Here is a 25,935-nt window from a genome sequence, read left to right on the forward strand (position 1 = left end):
AGGCCTCCTCGCCTCCCCATACTCCCTCTCCTGATCTCGTTTGTCCTCTCGCTCCCGGCCCCACATGCCCTCTAACCGGCGAGCGATCCCTACCACCTACTGAAATGAAACATCTGACTCCAACTCCTAAGTCATGCTGAGCTGAATATCGTGCCTAGGCCCCTCAATGAATCTACGGACTCACTCTCTAACTGTAGCGACCAATGCAGGTGCATGTCTGGCCAAATCACTGAATCTGACGGCATACTCTAATACTGACATAGTGCCCTGGCGCAGCTGCTCAAACTCCACGCGCCATGCATTCCAAAGGGACTGAGGTGCAAACTCTCTCATAAACATCTCTTGAAAACTGACCCCATGTAAGTGAAGCTACATCGGCCGGGCTACCTAACTCATATACCCGCCACCACTGATAAGCTGCTCCCTGAAGCTGGTACGTAGTAAAAGCAACCCCACTCGTCTCAACAATACCCATAGTGCGGAGAATGCGATGGAACCCCTCTACGAAAACCCATGCGCTCTCTCAAACCAAACCATTGAATGTAGGAGGGTCATAATCCTTAAACCTTGCAAATCTAAATTGCCCTCCCTCAAATGCCGCTGCCCTAACCATGGGCTGAACTGGAATCACAGGCTGCGTCGCCATGACACCTGGAACCTGACCAATGGGAACTCGCTGCTCTAGAGTGTGGGCGACGGGAGTCTGAGTCCCTCCCCCAGTCTGTGAAGTAGCCGGTGCAACCGGAATCAACCCCGCCTGAGCCAATGTACCAAACATGCTCAACAACTGTGCTAAAGTCTCCAGAAGACCGAGGGTAACAACAGGCGCCTCCAATACCTGTCCCCCAACTGGAGCTACTGGCGGCTCTTCGACTGCTGCTCGGGTAGGTGCTCTAGCTGCGACACGTACTCCTCGTCGGCCTCTGCCTCTGCCTCTGGGAACACCTACTCTCGGAGCAGCGTCATCGATAACTGCAGATCGTGTCCCCACCATCGGTGAGAGGATGGATTGATAAAAGTTCAAACTCCGAGATCAATAAGCTCGCACGATAGGAATGAAGGAAGTGAGATTGTCCTAATAGTTCCGTAGCCTCTCGAAGAAAAGTACAGACGTCTCCGTACCGATCCGCAAGACTCTACTAAACTCGCTTATGACTCGTAGCACCTATGAACCTAGAGCTCTGATACCAACTTGTCACGGCTCAATTTTCCCTCCGTTGGGTTTCGTGATGGCACCTAGTCTTAGGGACTAGGTAAGCCTAACATTTACTGAATATCAACCATAATAAAGAAAGTCTAACAGTCTCAATATAGATATCTTTATAGAGTTACATCTTCCCGAAACCTGCTGTACAAGTCATAAGCTCTACCGAGTTTTGCTACAACTTCTAAACACAACTGTATGGAAACAAGTGTGAATACAAAATAGGAAGGTGACTCCGACGCCTGCGAACGCAGCAGCAGGGTTACCTTGAGTCTCCTCGGCAAGAAGCAAAAATTCCGCACAGCTACAAACAAACAATACCTGGATCTGCACAAAAATATGTAAAAGTGTAGTATGAGCACGCCACAGCGGTGCCCAGTAAGTATCAAGACTAACCTCGTTGGAGTAGGGACGAGGAACAATAAAGACACCTAATAGTCTAATAAACTGAACAAGTATAAGTACATAAACAATTGAACATGGTATCTATATAAAGACTACCCGATATGGCTAACAATACAAAAATTCCTATAAGGAAGGAAAGCATCAAGTAACAGCGGAACACCATAATAAGAACACAGAAAAGTAAACGGAAATACAAACCAAATCCGAAATCACAATACAGTAAAGACAAGTCATAACTCAGCAACTACGACAGTTTTCACATTAGGACTTAGCCGACAACTTCAATCAATTAGTCAAATCCTTTAAGTGATAAAAAAATATTTCGAAATTTACTCCCTTCAAATAAATATTTTTCAAAACTAGTTCATTCAAAATGAACACCTTTCGAATATGAACTTTTCAACTAAATAATATTCGAATATAAGTAACCCTGTGACAACTCACGCTTGGCATCATGTGCCCTCATCACACCTCATAATCATACTGACAACTCACGTGCCAAATAGAGCCATTCTCATATGGAAGGCAAATAAACAAGGGTGGGCATCTATACTAAGCAATATCAAGAAGCCTCTTATCCGATAAGGATGCTTAGCCACGTGTATGCTTGTGCAAGTGTCCTAACATAGTTCATACTGACTAGTAAGCATAAGGAAAAGAACGGATAGCATGTAGGATGTTTACACAGGGTTTCGATCAATGAAAATCACAGCTCAGAACACAATGATTATAATAGGGGATCTCCCAGGATACCGTCGCATAGTCCCAAACGTATATGTGCAGGGAGATCTACCAGAATACCATTTCATAGTCCCAAAGTAAGTATACAAAACAGGGGGATATACCAAGATGCCGTCCCGTAGTCCCAAACGCAAATATTCAGGGGGATCTCCCGGAATACCATTCCGTAGTCCCAAAGTAAATATGCAGAACAGAGGGATCTACCGGGATACCGTCCCATAGTCCCAAACATAAATGTGCAGGGGATCACCCAGAATACTGTTTCGTAGTCCCAAAGTAAATATGCAGAACATGGGGATCTACCGGGATACCATCCCGTAGTCCCAAAGTAAATATGCAGCGCAACCAACAGAAATAACAGTCACAGCACGGCAGAAACCTCGTACATCACCACAACAAGTACAACAACAAAAATGACAATAAAACAAGGTATGACGAGTAAATCAACTCAAGAACGTTAAATCACAAAGAAACAATAGAACCAGTCCACAAGGGATAACCACAGTAAAGAATTCTAGGCATAAAAAGAACAGTTCAGCAGGGAAAAAGACTAACATGTAGCAACGACCCCACAACATACAAGCCCACAATAAGAAAACCAACACGAGTCAAATAGTTCCCAATAAAGGCAAGTCAACTAAGATATAGGTTATCTAAACTCCTTTCAAGGTTGAGTAATTGCGAAGGATATTAAACAATTCAAATAATGGTAAGCAGCAGAAGATAATCATCACTCCGATTAAGAATAAACAATTATAGGATGAGACAATATCAATTTCATTTAAAGATAAGCAGTTATGAAAAGATAGCATGACTATAGAAGAGGCAAAATCTTCAGTTACGTCAAATAAGAGTCAAATAGGCAGTAAGAGTGAATCCTAAAGCAATAAATTCTAATCTAAGCATGTAGATGTGAAACTAGCAAATAGGAACTCAGTCATATCCAGAACAGCTTCATACACAGTGAATATAAGGACCTAAGAACTCTAAAAGGCCAAATATCCACAAATAAGTCCGATCACGCACTCGTCACCTCGCGTACACGGATTACAATCAACATAGAAGACTCAAATCCTAAGGGGAAGTCCGCCACACAAGGTTAGGCAAGATACTTACCTCAAAGACGACAAACCCATACTCTAAAATGCACTTCTCGGGTGAAAAGACCTCTGGACGACTCAAATCTAACCAAATTAACGTCAAAGCACAAATACAACTCATAAGAAACTATCCCGGATCATAAAGTCTCAATCTTTTAACAAAATCCAAAAATCAGTCCAAAGTTGACCTCCGGGCCCGCACCTCAAAACCCGACAAATTTTACAAAAACCAAATACCCATTCCGATAAGAGTTCAACCATACAAAATTTATTAAATTCCAATACCATTTGGTCCCGCAAATCATGATTTTTCATTTTCTTCAAAAACCCACCATTTTCTCAACTCAAAACACAAATCAAATGATAAAAATGAAGATAAAATCATGAATATGTTAGATTCTAGGTGAAGAACACTTACCCAATCGATTTGCTTGAAAACCCCCAAAAGAAGCTCCCAAATCCGAAGTCCAAAACTCAAAATATGAAGAAAATGGCCAAACACTCAATTTTAAGGATTCTGCCAGGACATCCACATCTCGGGACAAGAAACCGCACCAGCGGCACAGCAGAAGCGAAAAGGAAAGGCACAAAAGCGAAATAAATCGCAGGTGCGATAGCTAGACCGCAAAAGCGGCCTTCGCACCTACGCGTCATCCTCCACAGAAGCGAGCAATCACCCAGACCTTCATAACCGAAGAAGCGGCCAGGCTCACGCAGAAGCGGAGCCGCACCTGCGCTCCAAGGTCGCAGGTGCAAAAACACCAGAAATCAGACATGTTCAAAAACCCTGCAAAACATCCGAAACTCGTCCGAAACACACCCGTGGCCCCTGGACCCTGTCTAAAAACACAAACAAGTTACATAACCTAACACGGACTCGCTCGAGGTCTCAAATCATATCAAACAACATCGAAAAAGCAAATCGCGCCATGAATCGAACTATAAACTTCCAAATCTTCCAACTTTGAAAACCCATGCCGAACCCAATTCAAACCAACCCGCAATGACGCCAAATTTTGTAGACAAGTCCCAAATGACAAGATGGAGCTGTTCCAAATTCTCGGAATCGCATTCCGGCCACGATATCACAAAAGTCAACTATGTGTCAAACTTCTCCATTTTCCAAACTTTAACTTTTCCAACTTTCGCCGAAATGCCTCAAATTACCTTACGGACCTCCAAATCCGAATAAGGACGCGCGCCTAAGTCCAAAATCACCATACCAAGCTGTTGAGATCATCCAAAACCCATTCCAGAGCTGTTTACTCAAAAGTCCAATTCCGGTCAAATTCTCACCGCTTAAGCTCCCAAAACTAGAATCCTTCTTCCAATTCGATTCCGAATCCTCCGGTAACTAATTCAACCATGCACGGAAGTCAATACACATAATATGAAGCTTCTCAAGATCTTATGCCGCTGATCGAAACTTAAAATTCTCAAAATGACCGGCTGGGTCGTTACAATATATATATATATATATATATATATATATATATATATATATATATATATATATATATTATTCACGTAAATTTATTAAATATTTTTTGATTTATCGATTTTAATCATTCGAATTGATTTAATCCAACTAAAAAATAAACTTATTTGTTTCTTTAGTTTATTTCTTAATGTTAAAAACTTATTTTGACACAAGACTTTGTAATAATGACGTGAAATATATGTACATTTCACGTGCCCAATAATGTTGACAGACAAAATAACAAGTAATACTATATTAAATTTAATTACTTACAAATTAAATTCGGCTGAACTTATAGGTTAATGATTGTATAATATGAATTAAAAAGTAGATTTTTGCCTCTGAAAATTCAAAGGGAAATTATTTTTCAAATATTATGACAGTTTAAAATAGTATTTATATAAGTTATCACAAATTTTCGACAAAAAGATTAGGCAAGACTCAAAATTTAGAATAATTTATTATGCAACATCAGATGTCATCTAAAGAATAATCTTTTTAGGAAAGAAGATTAGAGCTTTAGAAGAATTCGGCTACCAATCAAAGAATTGGATGCTGATAAACCATTTTGTGAATAAGTAATGACATTTGTAAGGTGACTCCCATCAAGTACTACAAGTATTTTTTAAATTAACAAGAATAAAGACGGCAAATATATTCTTTATAGAATTATATTAATGACAACAAATTGAAAAGATTCGGCTCACAAATATTATAAAAGTACGAACATATCTAATATTTGGTGATTTATTACTTCACGTAAGAATAACGAATAATTATAAGAGGTGATGTGGCTCTTATTCTAGCTCAATTGGTCCTCGAACACAATGGTGATAGTAGTTAGGAAATCTCATATAGAATACATGCATAGAAACGGGGTAAGGTGAAAAGTCAAGTTTAATGTTTTCTGAATGTGATTATAAGTTGTAACATTTGTAATATAGCTTTAGCTAACTACATATAGTTTGTTAATGACAATCATGTACTTGCAGGTTCTTTGTCACGGGGAAAAGTTGATTTTTTTGGTTGATAAAGAGAATCTCCGCTCACATATGTGTACGACAATGAGCATTCGCGGCTTTATTTGTAAAAGAATTTTAACCTTGAGCTACAGATAGATGAATCTTCATCCTCAGTAGTTATACGAGTAGAAGCAACAATCATACAAAAATTAATTTTTTTGCCTCTTTTGATTGGTAGCACGTGACAAGAAGGCTCATGACTTACTTAAAAATATTTCATAAAAATTACCCATAGATAAAACTCGGGATACTCAACATATATTCGTAAAATTTCACATGGTAATACTTCTAGCAATATTTTTCTTAAAACGTCCAGAAAAGTGCTAAAAAACTTAGTTTGCAATGACTTTAATGACTAAAGCTTCTTACAATTGAGTTGTTGGTTAATTTGCAAATATCTTCAATATTAGCATACCACCACTTTATTCTATAACAATATCAATTGTGTTTTTTCAAATAATTTTTTCCTCTAACGTATATTTTTAATTGATACGGTATTAACGTGCAATACATATTCATAGAAACTAGTACACTAAAAAAAGGATAAATGATCCAGATTCGGAATTTGCTTGTTATTTCCAAGCAGTATTAATTCTTTATCATAAGAAATCGTTATTTTTATCGTTAAATTGGACATGAGATCCAGCGATGAAGAACAACTTAATAATGACTCACTCTTTTAAAACAAACAACAGCACATAAATTAAAATAGAGCGAGTCGATATGGTACTAGCCCGAACCCATTACCCAAAACGATTGGGAGAAATTCAAAAATAGTTAGATTTACCACTGGTCGTTGAAAAATAGCCAAGTTTCAAAAGTCATCGAAATTTAGCCACTTTAAATTTGAGCGAAAACACGGTTCAAAATCCGAAAAAATACGCCCGCAAATTTTACGGGAGTTGGAGTTCCAGCATAAGTATGCTTGAACTCCCGTAAATTTTACGGGAGTTCCAGGATAACTATGCTGGAACTCCCGCAAATTTTACGGGAGTTCCAGCATAAATTATGCTGGAACTCCCGCAAATTTTACAGAGTTCCAGCAAGTATACTTGTCCAGTATAATATACTGGAGTTTGGAGCACTGGTGTTCCAGTCTCCCGCAAATTTTACAGGAGTTAGCAAAGTATATCGGTCCAGCATAATATGCTGGAGTTCGTACACAAATGCACCAGAACTCCCGTATATTATACTGAATCGGTCCCTATTACAACAAAATAATGGCTATTTTTTATTGACTTGATAAATGCTGACTATTTTTCATTGACTAGTGTGAAAATTGGCTATACCATGATATTTTAACAAAACGATTCACTAGAGGATAAACCTTTAGGCAGGCTGGGGCTGGGCTCAGAAATAAATCCAGTGTCACGCATCTCAATGAAGCGTGTCGTCATCATTCGGTCTTCATCTCAACCACCTTCTCTTTTCTGCACTACTTATAAATCAGCACGCATTAATTCATTCTTTCTCTTGGAAACAAAATTCAATTACATACCTTGATTTCTACTACCTCTCTTTCTCATCATAATTCAAACACACAAATTCTCAAGCCCAAGTCTTAGAATATGCAGAACGGTGCAGAGACCTATCGACGAATCGCCACCATCTCAGCTCACCTTAACCCCTCTCCTTCTTCTCATCAGGTTTCTATTTCTCTTCATTCTCTTCCCTTTCCTATTCTATTTTTGCATTCCTTTAGATATTAATCAATTACTAGTAGTAGTAGTAGTAATGGCGAGGCGGATCCAACAATTTAAATAGCTTATTTTAAGAAAAAAAATAGACTCGTACCAAATGTACCCTTACAAGTTTGTGGTGGTAAACATGTCATGAAAAAGGTTTAAAGTTCATAGTTTTCAAATAAAGAAAGTGTCATTTTTTTATATAAAAATTAAAAGGAAAGAAAGCCATATAAATTAGAATCGCGGGAATGTAAGTTTATATTTTTCCAACACATCTTCTACTAAGGTGATCTCTATGATGCTTTCTTGATTTATTTACTACTAATTCTATGTATGTTTTTGCACTCGGAGTTTTCAATCATTCATACATACTGATTTTGTTGTGTGTTTAAAAACATACGTGCATTTGGGGCTCAAGATGGAGGGAGGTGTGGGTTTGAGCCGAGCTAATTGCAGGGCGAAAGGGGGTTCTCCGGGATTCAAAGTCGCGATTTTGGGTGCCGCAGGAGGTATTGGTCAGCCACTTGCTATGCTTATGAAAACGAATCCACTGGTTTCAGTTCTGCATCTTTATGATGTTGCCAATACTCCTGGTGTAACTGCTGATATTAGCCACATGGACACTGGTGCCGTGGTAATTTCTCTCCCTATTCGCCTTCTTTTTGTAAAAAGGAAATGCTGGATGTTTAAGCATATACTAGTATACATTATCATTATTATTTTATTTTCAATAAATGTGAAAACTTTACTGTGAAGTGAAGAATTAGAGTAGTTAAAGAAATAGAGTTGTCAAAAGAGATGATAGCAGAATTGATGACTGTTTACCCTAAAATGTGGATAGCAATTAAACTTATATTGTGGTTTTAAGGATATGTGACTTCACCCAATACCAATTGATAAGTAGAAAAAAATAAAAGGTAGAATTAAATGTAAATAACCCAAACCTGTATGCAAACAGAGCTTCAGCCTTGAATTAAGGTACCCTCGAGGTGATAACAGTAAGAGAACAGTAAAGATTGAATAAATTGATGAACAAGAATACTGGTTTGAAAAGAAGAGCTATATTGCTTTTGTTTCAGTCAATCATCCTTACAAATGAATAAGATCTCCCTTTATATAATAGAGGAGTCCTAAATAAGGTACACTTCTAATTATAGTAGGAAATCATATTAACATCTAATTCATCGCCGTGGATTGATCCATTCCGAGATTCATGCCACGATCCTCAACCAACCACAAATATCTCGCTTTTTCCGTTACCTAGCTATCCCCGATGTTACTCGAAGTCTATCTTCCCGAACTTCGATTGATACCGACCTTGATCTCGAAAGAGACTTCGATCTCGAACTCAATGCCTTAGCTCTTCAATGCAACGTACTTGTTTCCATCAAATAGTGAAATCGGGTAGCCCCGATTTCTACCGTATAGCGATAGTCCCCTCGTTTTTTGGAGTATAACGACAAGAAACGAATTGAGTCGTTGATCTTTACCTCGATTTGCCACGACATCCTCATCGTGACGTAAGCGACTGAGGAAACAAAAGCTTGGAAGCTGGCCTTTCCCAAGGAGGACTCCGAGAACTCTGGCGAGTCCGGCAGTGGAGAAGATTCTGAGGGTGAAGACACTTCTACCGATAAGGATCGTGCTGCTTAGGCTTCGTGCTCTTTGTAATTTTTTGCTTTTGAGGCTGATTGTCCTTGCGAGGAACTCTTGATCGTGACATATAGCCCTTGTAAAAAGGTTTTGACGAATATACAAAGCTTTTTCCCTTCCATGGCTTCTAAATCTGTTATCCTTTTGTGCGGGTCAAAGCGCCTTAGCATAAAATTCCTTTTGAATGTCCAAAGTTTGAGATGGTAATGACCGACAATAAGTTCTGTCCTCGAACGTTTCTGATCAATGGACCCCGAATGACCATTTGAACTTGAGTTTGAGTAGCTCTTAGGCTCAAATTCGATAGGTAAGGTAGCCCTTGGGCTTGATGATTGAGTGAGTGCATGCTCGAACTTGAAATGAAAATAGCCTTTAGGCCTTATGGCCAAGTGAGGACATGCTCGAACTTGAGATGAGGTAGCCCTTGGGCTCGAAAGATAGTCTCCGAGTGAGAATTTTCTCGAACTCGAGTAGCCCTTGGGCTTAGTAGTCGAGTGAGTACTTGCTCGAACTTGAAATGAAAATAGCCCTTAGGCTTTATAGTCGAGTCAGGATTTGCTCGACCTCGAAGTAAAGTTAGCCCTTAGGCTTTATAGATAGTCCCCGAGTGAGAATTTTCTCGAACTCGGGTAGCCCTAGGGCTTAGTAGTCGAGTGAGTACTTGCTCGAACTCGAAATGGAAATAGCCCTTAGGCTTTATAGTCGAGTGAGGACTCGAACTCGAAGTAAAGTTAGCCCTTAGGCTTTATAGATAGTCCTCGAGTGAGGGTTTGCTCGAACTCGAGTTAAAATAGCCCTTGGGCTTTTATGATCGAGTGAGGACTTGCTCGAACTCGAAGTGAAGTTAGCCCTTAGGCTTTATAGTCGAGTGAGGATTTCCTCGAACTCGAAGTAAAGTTAGCCCTTTGGCTTTATAGATAGTCCCCGAGTGAGAGTTTGCTCGAACTCGGGTTAAGATAACCCTTTGGCTTTTGTATTTGTTACGGATTTCGGACGTCTCCGATCCGCGTTAATTTGGCCGTAGCCTCTTTATTTCGGAACTCGCCCTTTGGGCTTATTTTCCGTTTCACTTCGAGCTTGCCCGAAGTGTCAGTCACCGAGTGGGGTGGCCGTGGCCTGTAAAATCGAGGGTCGCCTTTAAGGTCTTATGGTCTCGAAATTTTAGTAGTTTGATTTCGTTTGTTTTTCGGACAAACGCGGGGTTAGTTGTTCGAACTTCCGTCATGGTCGGCCCTTAAGTCTGTTTACACAATAGATCAAGAGTATAAAATAGGAAATTTTTCTAAAGGCATGAGATATCGGCAAGGAAAAATACTTCTCTCAATAGATGATTAAACATGCACGCATGTTTGATATTAGGGCTCGAGTAACCTATACGGGCACGGTTCATCTGACCGCTTGACCCTTACGACATTTTCCTATCGAGACCCGCTGTCATGAAGTGATTTCCTTGCAACAAAGTAGACATTCAAGGGTAATGCCCTCCAGTGCTCGAGGCTTATTGTAGGGAACCTCGGATACTGTTGAATTGCTCTAAGTTAGCACGAACAATGGTTGCCTCGTTAAAAACCTCGCCGGAAAAACCCATTTGGGACAAAAACCGGTCTAAGGGAAAAAGTGCAACGCGTGCTTTAAGATCCAAAGCTTCGTAGGGATCCTTGTCGAAAGCCTGCAAGTGGTTGTCCAAAAGAAAGGATTAGACCGGGGTCGTACCTTTATTCGGATTTTAGATATTTAACGTGATCTTCCTCGGCATCAAGCCCCCGTGAATTTTGACCTCAATCATTTCTCCTCTTATTTCGTGCGAAGCTTTGCCCAAACCCGCTGCCTCTACGGTCTCTGTTATACGGTTGATATCGATCTCTATTTGACCTCTGCTCTCGATCGATGTCCCTTTTGATCCTATCCATGGGCCTGCTAGGATAAACGGACCCCGAAGGAGTCCCCAGTTGATCATCCTCGACCCTAATCTTCGACTTATGCCGATTATGTACGTCGGCCCAAGTGACAGCCGGGTACTCGAGTAAACTTTGCTTCAACTGCTGTGAAGCTATGGAACTCTGAGTGCTGAGATCTTGAGTGAAAGCTTGAACAACCCAGTCATCGGTGACCGGAGGCAAATCCATTCTCTTCTCTTGGAACCGAGATACGAATTCCATGAGCATCTCGTTATCTTTCTGCCTTACCTTGAAAAGGTCTGACTTCCTCATTGCAATTTTAATGGCTCCGGCGTGTGCCTTTAAAAAAGAATCTGCAAGCATAGCAAACGAATCAATAGAATTAGGGGGTAAGTTATGATACCATATTAAGGCACCCTTCGATAGAGTCTCCCCGAACTTCTTTAGCAGTACAGATTCAATTTCGTTATCTTCTAAGTCGTTTCCTTTGATGGTGCACATATACGAGGTGGCGTGTTCATTCGGATCGGTCGTCCCGTTATACTTGGGAATCTCGAGCATACGGAACTTCATGGGGATTGGCTTCGGAGCCGCACTAGGGGGAAAGGTCTTTGCACGAAATTTTTAGAATCTAGTCCTTCCAATATCGGTGGTGCCCCTAGTATTTGGTCAACTCGGGAGTTGTATGTTTCTACTTTTTTATCATTTGCCTCGATTTTCTTTTCTCCTGATTCAATCCGTGTAGTGAGCTCCTCTAGCATTTTCATTATAGCAGGGCCAGTCCTCGAATCATTGGCGCTCGATCTCTCCGGTATAGGTTCGGCCCTGCGAATAGTTTCTAGTTCAGGCTCTGGTTCGATCCCACTTTGTGCTCGATGCTGATTCTGTAGTTGCGCTATTGCGGCTTGCTGAGCCTGTAGCATTTCAAATATCAATTGGAGGCTAACTCCACCGTCTTCTCCGCCCTGTGTACCTCGACCACCTGATCGAACTTTCCTGCGTACGCTACCTTCAGGATCAACGCCCAGATTTGCATTTAGGGCAACATGCGAACTGACATCGATGGGGTCTGCGACTGGTACTCCCTCGTGGCCCGCCTGAGGCACTTCGATCGCTGAGGCGGCTACATTATCGTTTTCTCCATGAAGACCAATGCCGGTGTCTGTGTGAGTGGGCACTTCTTGAGAGTTTGACATGTTGATTCCTGAAAGCTAAGACACTTACGAGAACAAACGTAAAAGCAATGTGTGTTGTGAGGATTAATACTAGGCAATCACTATTATCCTTAGCCCCACGGTGGGCGCCAAACTGTTTACCCTAAAGTTTGGATAACAATTAAACTTATATTGTAGTTTTAAGGATATGTGATTTTATCCAATACCAATTGATAAGCAGAAAAAAATAAAAAGGTGGAATTGAACTGTAAATAACCCAAACCAGTATGCAAACAGAGCTTCAGCCTTCAATTAAGGTACCCTCGAGGTGATAACAGTATGAGAACAGTAAAGATTGAATAAATTGATGAACAAGAATACGGGTCAGAAAAGAAGAGCTATATTGCTTTTGTTTCAGTCAATCATCCTTACAAATGAATAGGATCTCCATTATATAATAGAGGAGTCCTAAATAAGGTATGCTTCTAATTATAGTAGGAATCCATATTAACATCTAATTAACCGCCGTGGATTGACCAATTCCGAGATTCACGCCACGATCCTCGACCAACCATGGATATCTCGCTCTTTCCGTTACTTAGCTATCCCCGATGTTACTCGAAGTCTATCTTCCCTAACTTCGATTGATACCTACCTTGATCTCGAAATAGACTTCGATCTCGAACTCAATGCCTTAGCTCTTCAATGCAGTGTTCTTGTTTCGATCAAATAGTGAAATCGGGGACCGTATACAATGACAAAGATTATATAACTATTGTAATTGCATTAATACTTGTTGCGTGCATAGAGAAATCCTAGTATCTATTAGATACAACTGAAGCAGTTTGAATATAATGACAGTTGAAGGAAATGGAATGATTCAAAGGAATTGGAGAAACAAAATGAATGGAGTGAGATTAGACAGGATTGTGGTGCTGAAATTTTGATAATTCAAATGTTTAGGCTCAATCTTCCAAAAGAATGACATGGTAGATGAAGATATAGCACATAGAATTAAAATATAATGACTGAAATGGGGATTGATGTTTTAGTGTTATGCGATAGGAAGATACATATAGACATAAAGTAAAATGTAAGTCTTACAGCGCAGTTAAGAGATTAGCAATGTTATCGCAAGTGAATGTGGGGCTTACTAAGGCCCAACATATCCACAAGATGAATTCGTAGAAATGCGGTTGTTAATATGGATGTATGCTTGATTATACAAGGTTGGACATCATATCTCAGCAAAGGGTGCAATTTAGCATGAAGTATAATGGTCGAAGGAGAGCGGTCTCCTTTATAAATAAAACATGAGAGGTGGTCTCCTTTATAAAAACAAAAAGAGAGGTGGTCTCTTAAAGATGTTTAGCATGTTATACGTAGATCTCCAGATGCACCGGTTCATAGGTGCAATAATATGATGGAAGACGGTAAAGGACAGGAGGTAGACCTAAAATCATGTAGAGGGAACTGGTCCAAAAAAAGACAGACAATCTTTCAAAAGTGACTAGTAGACTCTATTAAGAAATAAAACACATGAAAGTAAAAGGATTCATATAGGCGATACGAACTAGTTGGAATGAAGGTTAACGGTAAGGTTTACACTCATAGTAGATCCTTTGTTTGTGAGCAATCTTTTTGCTATGGTTAAAGACTTATATTTGTGTAGGAAAACAGGGAGATTTGAACTTTTAGTTTTAGAGATCTACTTTGCATTAAAGGGCAAACTATTTAGTATTGGAATGCAATGTGCCTAAATTTAGCAGGATGAATAGGAAGTTTATATAGCCAATCTCCACTGATTTGGGACAGAGGCTTCTTTATAAAACTTGTGGGATAAAGGTGTGGTTGATTGACTGGTTCTTAAGCCTTACCAGCTTATTGCATTAAGCAGAACCGTCCTTTCAAAGTGTTCTGGGGTAGATTAATCTGAAATTTACTAAACAGTTTTTGGCTTCTAGGTAGGACCCAATAAAGTGATTTCTGAATCAACCAAAATATATGGTGAAAAATCGAATAATCTGCTGAGATGTTAGAAGAAAGAGGAAACTAACATAGTAAACAGGAAATTGATTGGATGACAAAACATCTGAACGGTTAAATTGATGCTAATATGCCAACAAAAGGGGCGTTAGCTCGTGATGTTTTTGTTCCCAATGGCTGTCTTCGGGTATGTAGACCCAAACTCAAGCCAAGGCGAACCCCAACGTCGCCCTTTACAACACTGCTCTGCATTGCAAGTCTCGATGCTTGCTTATGTCTGAGATATAGCCCATACTGTAGAGTTAACGAGAGATATTATTATGTCTTTAAACAATTAACTTGAGTTTGTTGATTTCCAGGTACGTGGTTTTCTAGGGCCTCAACAATTGGAAGATGCTCTCACTGGCATGGACCTTGTAATAATCCCTGCTGGTGTTCCTAGAAAACCAGGCATGACAAGAGATGATCTTTTCAACATCAATGCAGGAATTGTGAGGACTTTATGTGAAGGAATTGCCAAGTGCTGTCCTAAGGCCATTGTTAACATAATTAGTAATCCTGTTAACTCTACAGTACCGATTGCTGCAGAGGTTTTCAAGAAGGCTGGCACCTTTGATCCCAGGAGACTGTTGGGTGTGACAATGCTTGATATTGTCAGAGCCAATACATTTGTGGTATGCATAGCTTTCTAAACTGTTTCTTTTGTGATTTTTTCGTCCTCCTACATCCCTTTCAACAGAGCATCTACTCAATGCTTAAAAAGCTAGAAGCAAATACACAACCGAACCAATCATTAGCAAATTATCTGTGTTTTTCTTGACTGTCTATTTGAGCAAAATTTGTTAGAACCATGTTATCAGCCCATCCAGAAAATGGTTTTTGATCTGTCCCAAAATGAAGTCCAAATTCCTGAACGAGAAATCCATCTGCTATTCATTTTCTCTTGAATATCTTACTTGCTCAAATGTTAATGGGCGCCGTTCTTTACTCTTGTATCAATCTTATCGAAAATTCAATTTTTTATAAATTTTAAACCAATGATTCTCAAAAATACATTGTTATTTCACCGCTACTCGTAATATCTGTGTTAGGCCAAACCTATAAAATTTTGATGAACTACTATTGTTACTGTCTGGAGTACAACTTATTTGAACTAAGTTCATTTTAAAAATCTAGTAGCACATTGTACTGTTTCTTTTTATGCTTCACGGACCTGTTGCATTTTGACCTTTTGTACAAGAATAAACAGATTACAAGGACTCGGAGGTAATGTAATATATTCCGGCTCTGAGACTCATCTATCAGGCATCTGATGCGAGAGTATATATATACCTGAACCTTGCTGAAATCTGAACATTATATTGGTCTCAAGAATATTCACAAAAATGACATCGATGGTTGTGTGCAACTGTGCATGCCAACTGAACACTCTTTCAGTTGTGGCTTGGTATCTAATGCTGATTATCTGCCTGATCTAATCTGTTTCATGTCATGAAGGCTGAAGTTTTGGGGCTTGATCCTAGGGAAGTTGATGTTCCAGTTGTGGGGGGTCATGCTGGTGTTACAATTCTACCTCTTCTTTCCCAGGTTTGGCAAACTTTGTTCAAACTGATTTGACCTGGTTCAGGGGATCTTAGTAGAATTTCTTTTTGACTTGTCTAATGTGATTCAGGTTAAGCCTCCTTGTTCTTTTACGCCAGAGGAAACTGAATATTTAACATCTCGTATACAAAATGGTGGAACTGAAGTTGTTGAGGTAAGATGAACTTGAAGACTGGTTAAATTGATCTTTTTGCTTATTAAAGTGAAATTTTATTGTGCTTGGTTGGCACCGCTGCGTTTTAGTTGTCATAAACCTTAGGGCATTATGTTTTTGTTATTTATATTGACTTACCATAGACTAGCTACTGGCAGAGGCTTGTTTGACTTCAGATCTTATTGGAAACTTGTGCTGATCTTCTGGCAGGTAGAGGGTACTATTTCCCGAAATATTCCATATTAATTGTTGGCCTATTGTCTCTGAAACCATATTTTTTATCCAGGTTGTCTTCCCTGGCAAAATCAGTTATTGATAAATTTCACTCTCTAAGAATGTTCAGGCATATGTTTCCTGACATTGCATTTTTAGATGTCACAATCACAACCTATATGAGTTTCAACCCTTACTCTGAAACGATCTCATTACTCTCCCTTCTTCCTCCCGCGGTAGTATATTGATACAGAGCAGTCCTTATCTTTCACGTCTAATATGCAGTTAGTCCTGGCCAGCATCGTGCATCAACTCCATTACCATAAGCGGCAGTCTCTCTCCTAAATTGCTTTTTCTGTCTTTCTTCATCTTCCTACCTTTTCCTTGCTACTCTCCTCTTGTAAACAATGTAAACAAGGAAAATTTCTGGATGGTACCAGTCATGGTTTATTTGGCAGTCATAGCACCACAAAATTACTGTCTAAGCTAAACTCCACTGGTGGAATTCATTTGTTGCTGAATGGACACGGTGCTCTTTTTTGCAGGCAAAAGCTGGTGCTGGTTCGGCAACTCTCTCTATGGTTAGAGCAACTTTGCACTCTTTATTTCATTTTCCCTTGTATTACAGTTGACAGTTCATATCATCCACAGCGATGCCAAATCATAAGTTTGTCCTAACATTACAGGCATATGCTGCGGTTAAATTTGCTGACGCATGTTTGCATGGATTGAGAGGAGATGCTGGCATTGTAGAATGTGCTTTTGTGTCTTCTCAGGCATGTAATCTATAACTTCTCCTGAATTTTCACTACAGACCTTGGGTTTTTATGACAGTTGGTAATGGTTAATCATCTCTGTAGGTGACTGAGCTTCCATTTTTCGCATCAAGAGTACGGCTTGGTCGTAACGGAGTTGAAGAAATATACCCCCTTGGTCCCCTAAATGAATACGAGAGGTTAGTATTCTGATCAATTGCCTCTTGAAATTACTGTCACGTTCATTATGATGTTATTCATTGAAAAAACTGGTCAGATTTTTCTCAATGTACTGAATTTTGCAGGACTGGGCTTGAGAAGGCAAAGAAAGAGCTGGCGACAAGTATTCAGAAGGGTGTTAACTTTGTAAAGAAATGAGCAGACAGCTAAATGACTTCCAAAAGATGCTTTTATGTGGCCATATATCTCAAATCCGCAGTTCCAGAAAATAAGAGTAGTCTCTTTGTTGTATTGAAGGGCAAATCCTGTTCTACTTTTCTATAGATTGATGCCTTGGTGCAGAAAATAAATGTAGTATCTGGTCATCTAAAATAATAACAGTCCCCATTGCATGTTAAGACTTGCAAAGTATTACATCCATTTGAAGCAAGGTCTTGTTGGGGACTTTTTGATATAGATATTAAAAGGCGAAAAATTCAAAAATGGCCAGTTTTTCGCCTGGTCAATCAAATGTAGCCACATAATCACCGGTCAACGATATTTAGCCACTAATTTAGTGCGGTAATATTTTGTTGACTAAAATACCTCTGCTTTTTTTATTAATTTACGCGACTTCACCTTAAATTCTTCTTTTAGCAAAACTTAACAAAATTTTCCGGCATTAATTTTCAAATCGAGTTATTAGGAAAATTTTCGCCGTCAATCTGTAAATCGAAATATTAGCAAAATCTTTCGGCGTTAATCGAGGTATTCGCAAAATCTTCCGGCGTTAATTTGCAAATCGAAGTGTTAGCAAAATCGTTATGCGTCAATCTGCAAATCGAAGTTTTAGCAAAATTTCCGTCGTCAATCTGCAAATCGAAGTAAGTTCTATCTAAAATTTGTCTGATTATTTAAATTTCTTCTATGATCAAGAATTCAAACCATAAAATTCAAAGTATCAGTAAAAAAATTTAATTTTTCGAATTTTTGATTTGTTTTTAATGCGTTAATCTGTGTTATTGTCTAATTTTCTCAATGTAGAACATAGCGCCAGTATAATTTGTTGGACATTTCTAAATTAATATCTAAAGCGAAGATTTTTCCAGCTTATTATACTGGAAATCTCATAAAAAAAAGCATTATAATTGAGTTTTGTTTGAATCCAGTATATTTTACGGGACATCACGTGTGTGTAAGCTTTTCCTCCAATATGTTATACTGGATAAGTTCTAACACTAGAATATAATTGAGTTTTGTTTGAATCCAGAATATTTTACGGGACGTCACCTGTATGTAAGCTTATTCTCCAGTATGTTAAACTGAATAAGTTCTAAGACAAGAATATAATTGAGTTTTGTTTTAATCCAGTATATTTTACGGGACATCTCATGTGTGTAAGCTTATTCTCCAGTATGTTATACTGGGTAATTTCTAAGACTAGAATATAATTGAGTTTTGATAGAATCCAGTATATTTTACGAGACATCACCTGTGTATAAGCTATTCTCTTTTCTGGATAGTTATAGACTAGATATAATAGGTTATTGGTATTGATCCAGAATTTTACCGGAGAGAAGATCACACTGGTGTAATTATTTTTTATGTTATAATGGATAAGTTCTAAGACAGAATATAAATTGAGTTTTGTTTGAATCCAGTATATTTACGGGACATATCCTGTTGTTAGCTTATTCTCCAGTATGTTATATACGGGTAAGTTCTGCATAAATACGAAATTATAATTGAGTTTTATATCAATCTCAGTATATTTTATAGGAAAATCACCTGTGTTTAAAAATTTTCTCCAGTATGTTATACTGGACGAGTTCTATTTAAAGTAAGAATATAGTTGAGTTCTATTTAGACTAGAATATAATTTACTGGACGTTTCCAGCTTATTAATATTGGAAAATCTCATAAAAAAGCATTGTAATTCACTTGAAGTATGTTTCGTTAATGTAGATATTATGTTATAATATAGTTGAGTTTTAATTTCAATCCAGAATAATTTAAAGTACGTCACCTGTGTGGTAAAATGTTTCCTTCCAGGTTTAATGTTTATACTGGCGAATTCTGTTTTCAGACTAGATTATAATTGAGTTTTATTTTATCCTGTATATTTTACGGGACATCCTGTGTCTAAAGCTTTTTTCTTCCAGTATGTTTATACTGGATAAGTTCTAAGACTAGAAATATATTGAGTTTTTGTTTTAATTCCAGTATATTTTTAGCCCGGGACATCACCTGTATGTAAGTTATTCTCAGTATATATATACTGGATGAATATTATATTTTTTAACAGTATATTTCTAGATATCTAAATATTTGGGTAATATATATAAATATCAGGATGCATACAATTTCTTGATATTGCGTTCGATGGCAAATGGACAACAGATTACAAGTACTTTGGATCATAAAACGAAGTTTCTCCTGTAAATGATGGGACTTCATTTGAAGAATTCCCTTAGAAAATTTTTTAAAGTTATAGAGCTTGACAACCAAAAAGTTTCAAAGGCAAATGTATGGCTTTAATATAACCTAGGTACTTCTAAGGGATAGAAGTGACAAAAGATGAAAGATGCTTATTATGTGTAATGATTCTTTTAAAAAAAGTGATCCTATCTATAAAATTCGAATTTGTTTGTTGAAATATCAGAACCGATCAACAACTAGAAAGGTAATGCAAATAATGGAAATTGATAATCAACAATTATTGGCAACAGAAACACATATGGTCGCGGAAGAGCAGTGTTGGCTTATCTCAAGTTGAAGAAGAGGCGGTTAATTCCAATTTATGAATATTACAATGGAAAAAGATGTAAATTCCTGTGGAAGATCAGCACATGAATCCTAACAAAGATGAAAGGAAGAAAAAGGAAAGGAAAAGGAAAGGCAAAAGAATCTCCATCAATAATATTAAAGGAAAATGCATCACTGGATGATGTAAAACTTGGTTCTGTTTTTCAAGATAAAAATGCCATGATTAGATGTTTTTGCTTAGCAGCTATAAAGGAGCATTTTGAGTTCTATGTTAACAGGTCAAGTAACACGAGATACTCTTTGGTATGTACTGATGAAAAGTGTAGTTGGACTGTTCGAGGTTCAAGAATTAAGGAATCAACACTTTTTAAAATAGTTAAATTTCAGAGAACACATGAGTGCTCAGTTGATATTCGAAAATCAGATCAAAGGCAAGCAACTTCAAATGTGATTAGAGATTACGTGATTGACAACTTAAGAGACATAGCTACTGAGGTAAAACCTAAGTTTGTCATTTCAGAGATGAAAAGAGCACATGGAATTGATGTTGGTTATGGAAAAGCATGGCATGCTATTCAAAAGGGGTTATCTTTGTTAAGAGGAACAACTGAACAGAATTATGAGCAGCTGCCATCATATTTGTATATGATGGAACAAAAAAATCCAGGATCATATACAAATATTGTGAGAGATGAAGAAAACAGGTAAATTTCTTATTTATGATAAGCTTTCTTTCCTGTAAATTATACTGGGTGAGTTCTGTTCAATCTATTGTATTTTATTTTGTCCAGTATATTATACAGGATGTTAGTGGTTGTCGTCCAGTATATTTTACAGGATGTGTGTATTGTATAAGCTTTCTTTCCTGTAAATTATACTGGATGAGTTCTTTTTATTTATTACTTTTTTTGAGTGATTTTTTATGTCCATTATTAAATACGGGACATAGTGGTTTAACAGTATATAACTCCAGTTTAATATACAGGAAATAAAATATTAAGTTATGTATTTCAATTTTATTTTATTTTGTCCAGTATATTAAACAGGAAGTTAGTGTTTGTCTTCCGGTATATTTTACAGGACGTGTGTATTGTAAAAGCTTTCTTTCCTGTAAATTATACTGGGTGACTTCTCTTCAATCTATTGTATTTGATTTTGTACAGTATATTATACAGGATGTTAGTGGTTGTCATCCAGTATATTTTACATGATATCTGTATTTTATAAGCTTTCTGTCCTGCATAATATACTGGGTAAGTTCTGTTCAACCTAAAATTTTATATTTTTAGTTTATTTTATCTAGTATATTATAGTGGATGTTAATGGAACTCCAGTATGTTATACTGGAAGAATATTATAAAATAGTTAATTTTTGTTTGATGCCCGCAAATTTTACAAGACGTGTGGCTTGTATGAGCTTTATCTCCAGTATATTATACTGTGTAAGTTAACTGAATTTTATTTACTTTTTTTTTTACAGGTTTGTTTACATGTTTTTTATGTATGGGGCATCAATTTCTGGGTGGAAGTATTGTAGACCACTGATTGCTGTTGATCGAACATTTCTAAAAAATAAATATAGAGGTGTTCTATTAGTGGCTGTTACCAAACATGCAAATAACCAGATTTTCCCTATAGCTTTTGGAGTAGTGGGTAAAGAGAATAATGAATCATATGAATGGTATTTCAGGGAATTAAGAAAAGCAATTGGGATTCGTAATGATTTAATGTTCTTGTCAGATCGACACAAGGCTATTGCAAATGGAATTGCAAAGGTTTTCCCTGAGTGCTACCATGGAATTTGCATCTATCATTTAGAAAAGAATCTGAAGCAAAGAAGAGTGAGAAACACTGTGATAAATCTCTTTCAAAGTGCTGCAAGAGTATACCTTCAATCAGAATTTGATGACTTCATGTCCCAAATAGCTGCTGTTGATAAGAAAACTTTCAATTATTTGATGGAGGAACCGCCAGGAAGGTGGGCTCGTTCACATTGTCCCAGAAGAAGATATGATATGTTAACAACAAATATTGTTGAGTCAATGAATAATGTTTTAAGACGTTCAAGAGAATTGCCAATTTTAACAATGATGGATTTCATACAAGAAAAATTGCAAAGCTGGTTCTATGAAAGAAGGACACTTGCAGAAGGAATATTCCGTGATATATCAAATTGGGCAGAAGCAACATTGGAAGCAAAAATTCAACCAGCTTTTACATTTAGAGTATTGCCCATTGATAGACTCAAATTCAATGTCAAAGAAGGTGGTATGGAATTTATTGTTGATCTAGACAAAAGAACATGTGATTGTTCTGAATTTCAGCTAGATGAGATGCCATGTGAACATGCAATTGCTGCAATTGAGAGTATACATCAAAAGAAATCGGCCTTTTGCTCAGCCTATTTTTCAAGGGACTTTTGGTTGAAAACGTATGAAGGGCAAGTAAATTTTGTAGGTGATGCAACAACATGGGTTATACCAGACACTATTAAATCAGAAATCACTAAGCCTCCAGATGCCAAAGTACTGCTAGGAAGAAGACAGAAGAATCGACATGTTTCCGGTACAGAATTCAAGAAGGAACCAAGATGTAGTCGTTGCAAAAAATATGGGCATACCAGAACAAATTGCACAAATTCTTCTGTAGTTCATCCTTATGCAAGAAAATATAGGAAAAAAAATGATTGAATATATACAATAAAGTTGCATTGGCTGATGTAATCCCGAATAATATATATTCAATATTCTTGTTTTTCAAAATATTTTGTATTTTTTTTTGCTTCTTGATTTGCTTACAAAAAAACCACTATGTCGTAAAAACATAGTGGTTTTACGACATATAACTCCAGTGTATTATAAAGGAAACAAAATATTAAATTATGCAATTCCACTTACTTTCATTTTGTCCAGTATATTATACTTGATGTTAGTGGTTATCCTCTAGTAAATTTTGTTTGATTCCAGTAAATTTCACGGAACATGTGCCTTGTATAAGCTTTATCTCCAGTATATTATACTAGGTGAGTCTTTATTATTAGTCATTTTTTTTAGTGATTTTTCATATCCAGTATTAAATACGGGGTTTACTGCTTTAACAATATATTACTCCAGTGTAACATACAGGAAACAAAAATTGGATGAATATAGGATAAAAAAATTTGCATTATTCTATTCCAGTAGTAATTACAGGATATAGTGGTTTTACAATATAACACTCCACCAAATTATACAGGAAACTAAAAATTAAATTATTTAATTCCAGCAAATTGTTCTAATTACCAAATTTCAACTATTTTCCACTTCTCCATTATAATATACTAGATTATATTCCTTCATGAGTAGCGATTCCAGCATGTACTATAGCAGGTAATAAAAATTGGATGAGTATAGGATAAAAAAATCTGCATTATTTCATTCCAGTAGTAATTACAGGATATAGTGGTTTTACAATATAAAACTCCAGTATAATATACAGGAAACGAAATATTAAATTATTTAATTTCAGTAAATTATTCTAATTACAAAATTTCCAGTATTTTCCACTTCTCCATTATAATATACTGGATTATATTCCTTCATGAGTAGCGATTCCAGCATATAATATACGAGGTAATAAAAATTGGATGAATATAGGATAAAAAATGAGCAATATTCATTTCCAGTAACAATTACAGGATATAGTGGTTGTACAATATAAAACTCCAGTAAATTATACAGGACACTAAATATTAAATTATTTAATTCCAGCAAATTGTTCTAATTACCAAATTTAAACTATTTTCCACTTCTCCATTATAATATACTAGATTATATTCCTACATGAGTAGCAATTCCAGCATGTACTATAGCAGGTAATAAAAATTGGATGAGTATAGGATAAAAAAATCTGCATTATTTCATTCCAGTAGTAATTACAGGATATAGTGGCTTTACAATATAAAACTCCAGTATAATATACAGGAAACGAAATATTAAATTATTTAATTTCAGTAAATTGTTCTAATTAAAAAATTTCCAGTATTTTTCACTTCTCCATTATAATATACTGGATTATATTCCTTCATGAGTAGCGATTCCAGCATATAATATACGAGGAAATAAAAATTAGATGAATATAGGATAAAAAAAATGAGCAATATTCATTTCCAGTAACAATTACAGGATATAGTGTTTGTACAATATAAAACTCCAGTAAATTATACAGGACACTAAATATTAAATTATTTAATTCCAGCAAATTGTTCTGGATACCAAGTTTCCACTATTTTCCACTTCTTCATTATTATATTCTGTATTATATTCCTTCATGAGTAGCGATTCCAGCATGTACTATAGGAGGTAATAGAAATTGGATGAATATAGGATAAAAAAATCTGCATTATTTCATTCCAGTAGTAATTATAGGATATAGTGGTTTTACAATATAAAACTCCAGAATAATATACAGAAAATGAAATACTAAATTATATAATTTTAGTAAAATGTTCTAATTACAAAATTTCCAGTATTTTCCACTTCTCCAGTATAATATACTGGATTATATTCCTTCATGAGTAGTGATTCCAGCATATAATATACGAGGTAATAAAAATTGGATGAATATAGGATAAAAAAATGAGCAATATTAATTTCCAGTAACAATTACAGGATATAGTGGTTGTACAATATAAAACTCCAGTAGATTATACAGGACACTAAGTATTAAATTATTTAATTCCAGCAAATTGTTCTGTATACCAAGTTTCCACTATTTTCCACTTCTTCATTATTATATTCTGTATTATATTCCTTCATGAGTAGAGATTCCAGCATGTACTATAGGAGGTAATAAAAATTGGATGAATATAGGATAAAAAAATCTGCATTATTCCATTCCAGTAGTAATTACAGGATATAGTGGTTTTACAATATAACACTCCAGCAAATTATACAGGAAACTAAAAATTAAATTATTTAATTCAACCAAATTGTTCTAATTACCAAATTTCCACTATTTTCCACTTCTCCATTATAATATACTGGATTATATTCCTTCATTAGTAGCGATTCCAGCATATACTATAGCAGGTAATAAAAATTGGATGAATATAGGATAAAAAAATCAGCAATATTCATTTCCAGTAATAATTACAGGATATAGTGGTTTTACAATATAAATTTTCAGTAAATTATACAGGACACTAAATATTAAATACAGAATACAGATGCTAGTTTTCCAGTATAATATACTGGACAACAAGCTTAAACACGGTAGAATTCCTGTAAAATATACAGGAACCAAACAAAACTCAACCATAATATAATATACAGGACACTAAATATTAAAGTCATTAATTCCAGTAAATTGTTATAATTACATAATTTCCACTATTTTCCACTTCTCCATTATAATATACTGGATTATATTCGTTCCAGTATATTGTTCACATTATACTAACATCGAAATTTGGAGTATTGACATCCAGTATTAAATACAGGACATAGTGGTTTTACACTAAAAATCTCCAGTGTAATTACAGTTAATTACTAGACACAAAATATTAAATTATGTAATTACGGTTAATTATTCTAGATACCAAATTTCCACTATTTTGCACTTCTTCATTATAATATAATGGTTTGTATCCCTTCATAAAAAAAATTCAAAAATATTATAGTCTTTAATTCTATCATAATATATAGCATAATAATATGCATTTCAACCAAAAGTATGTAGTCAATTACTGAAAAGAACAAAAAATTATTTCTTGTTCTTAATCTTTCGCCTTTGTGAAACAGAAGGTTTATCTAGTCTTCCTGTAGACTCATCTTCACTGACAAGAGATTCCAACTGCTTCTTTTTACCATAAATGTATAGTAATGCTGCATATCTTAATCGAAGACGTGTAGGATCAAACATGTTCTTGTCATCTGGTAACTCCTTGCCTTCAATGAAATACTCCGCAAATGCAGAACA

General features: G+C 36.5%; 2 protein-coding genes across 2 annotated transcripts; both read left to right on the forward strand.

Annotated features, from left to right (window-relative positions):
* LOC109211734 (malate dehydrogenase, glyoxysomal-like) lies at positions 7,328-17,799 on the forward strand. Its single transcript, XM_019375310.1, has 9 exons — positions 7,328-7,598; positions 8,056-8,271; positions 14,688-15,002; positions 15,826-15,915; positions 16,001-16,084; positions 16,843-16,878; positions 16,984-17,073; positions 17,158-17,252; positions 17,358-17,799. The coding sequence occupies exons 1-9, from the start codon at positions 7,521-7,523 to the stop codon at positions 17,428-17,430; spliced, it is 1,077 nt and encodes a 358-aa protein (XP_019230855.1). The 5' UTR covers positions 7,328-7,520; the 3' UTR covers positions 17,431-17,799.
* LOC109220451 lies at positions 20,077-22,667 on the forward strand. Its single transcript, XM_019384924.1, has 2 exons — positions 20,077-20,681; positions 21,458-22,667. The coding sequence occupies exons 1-2, from the start codon at positions 20,077-20,079 to the stop codon at positions 22,665-22,667; spliced, it is 1,815 nt and encodes a 604-aa protein (XP_019240469.1).

The sequence above is a fragment of the Nicotiana attenuata genome, chromosome 2 (assembly GCF_001879085.1).
Source record: "Nicotiana attenuata strain UT chromosome 2, NIATTr2, whole genome shotgun sequence".
NCBI classification, from domain to species: Eukaryota; Viridiplantae; Streptophyta; class Magnoliopsida; order Solanales; family Solanaceae; genus Nicotiana; species Nicotiana attenuata.

Excerpts from the sequence above, each read along its gene's own strand:
- LOC109211734 (XM_019375310.1), top strand. The coding sequence starts at position 7,521 with ATGCAGAACGGTGCAGAGACCTATCGACGAATCGCCACCATCTCAGCT. Across the intron at positions 7,599-8,055 it reads CCTCTCCTTCTTCTCATCAG|ATGGAGGGAGGTGTGGGTTT; the intron begins GTTTCTATTTCT and ends TTGGGGCTCAAG. Across the intron at positions 16,085-16,842 it reads GTGGAACTGAAGTTGTTGAG|GCAAAAGCTGGTGCTGGTTC; the intron begins GTAAGATGAACT and ends TCTTTTTTGCAG.
- LOC109220451 (XM_019384924.1), top strand. The coding sequence starts at position 20,077 with ATGAAAGGAAGAAAAAGGAAAGGAAAAGGAAAGGCAAAAGAATCTCCA. Across the intron at positions 20,682-21,457 it reads GTGAGAGATGAAGAAAACAG|GTTTGTTTACATGTTTTTTA; the intron begins GTAAATTTCTTA and ends TTTTTTTTACAG.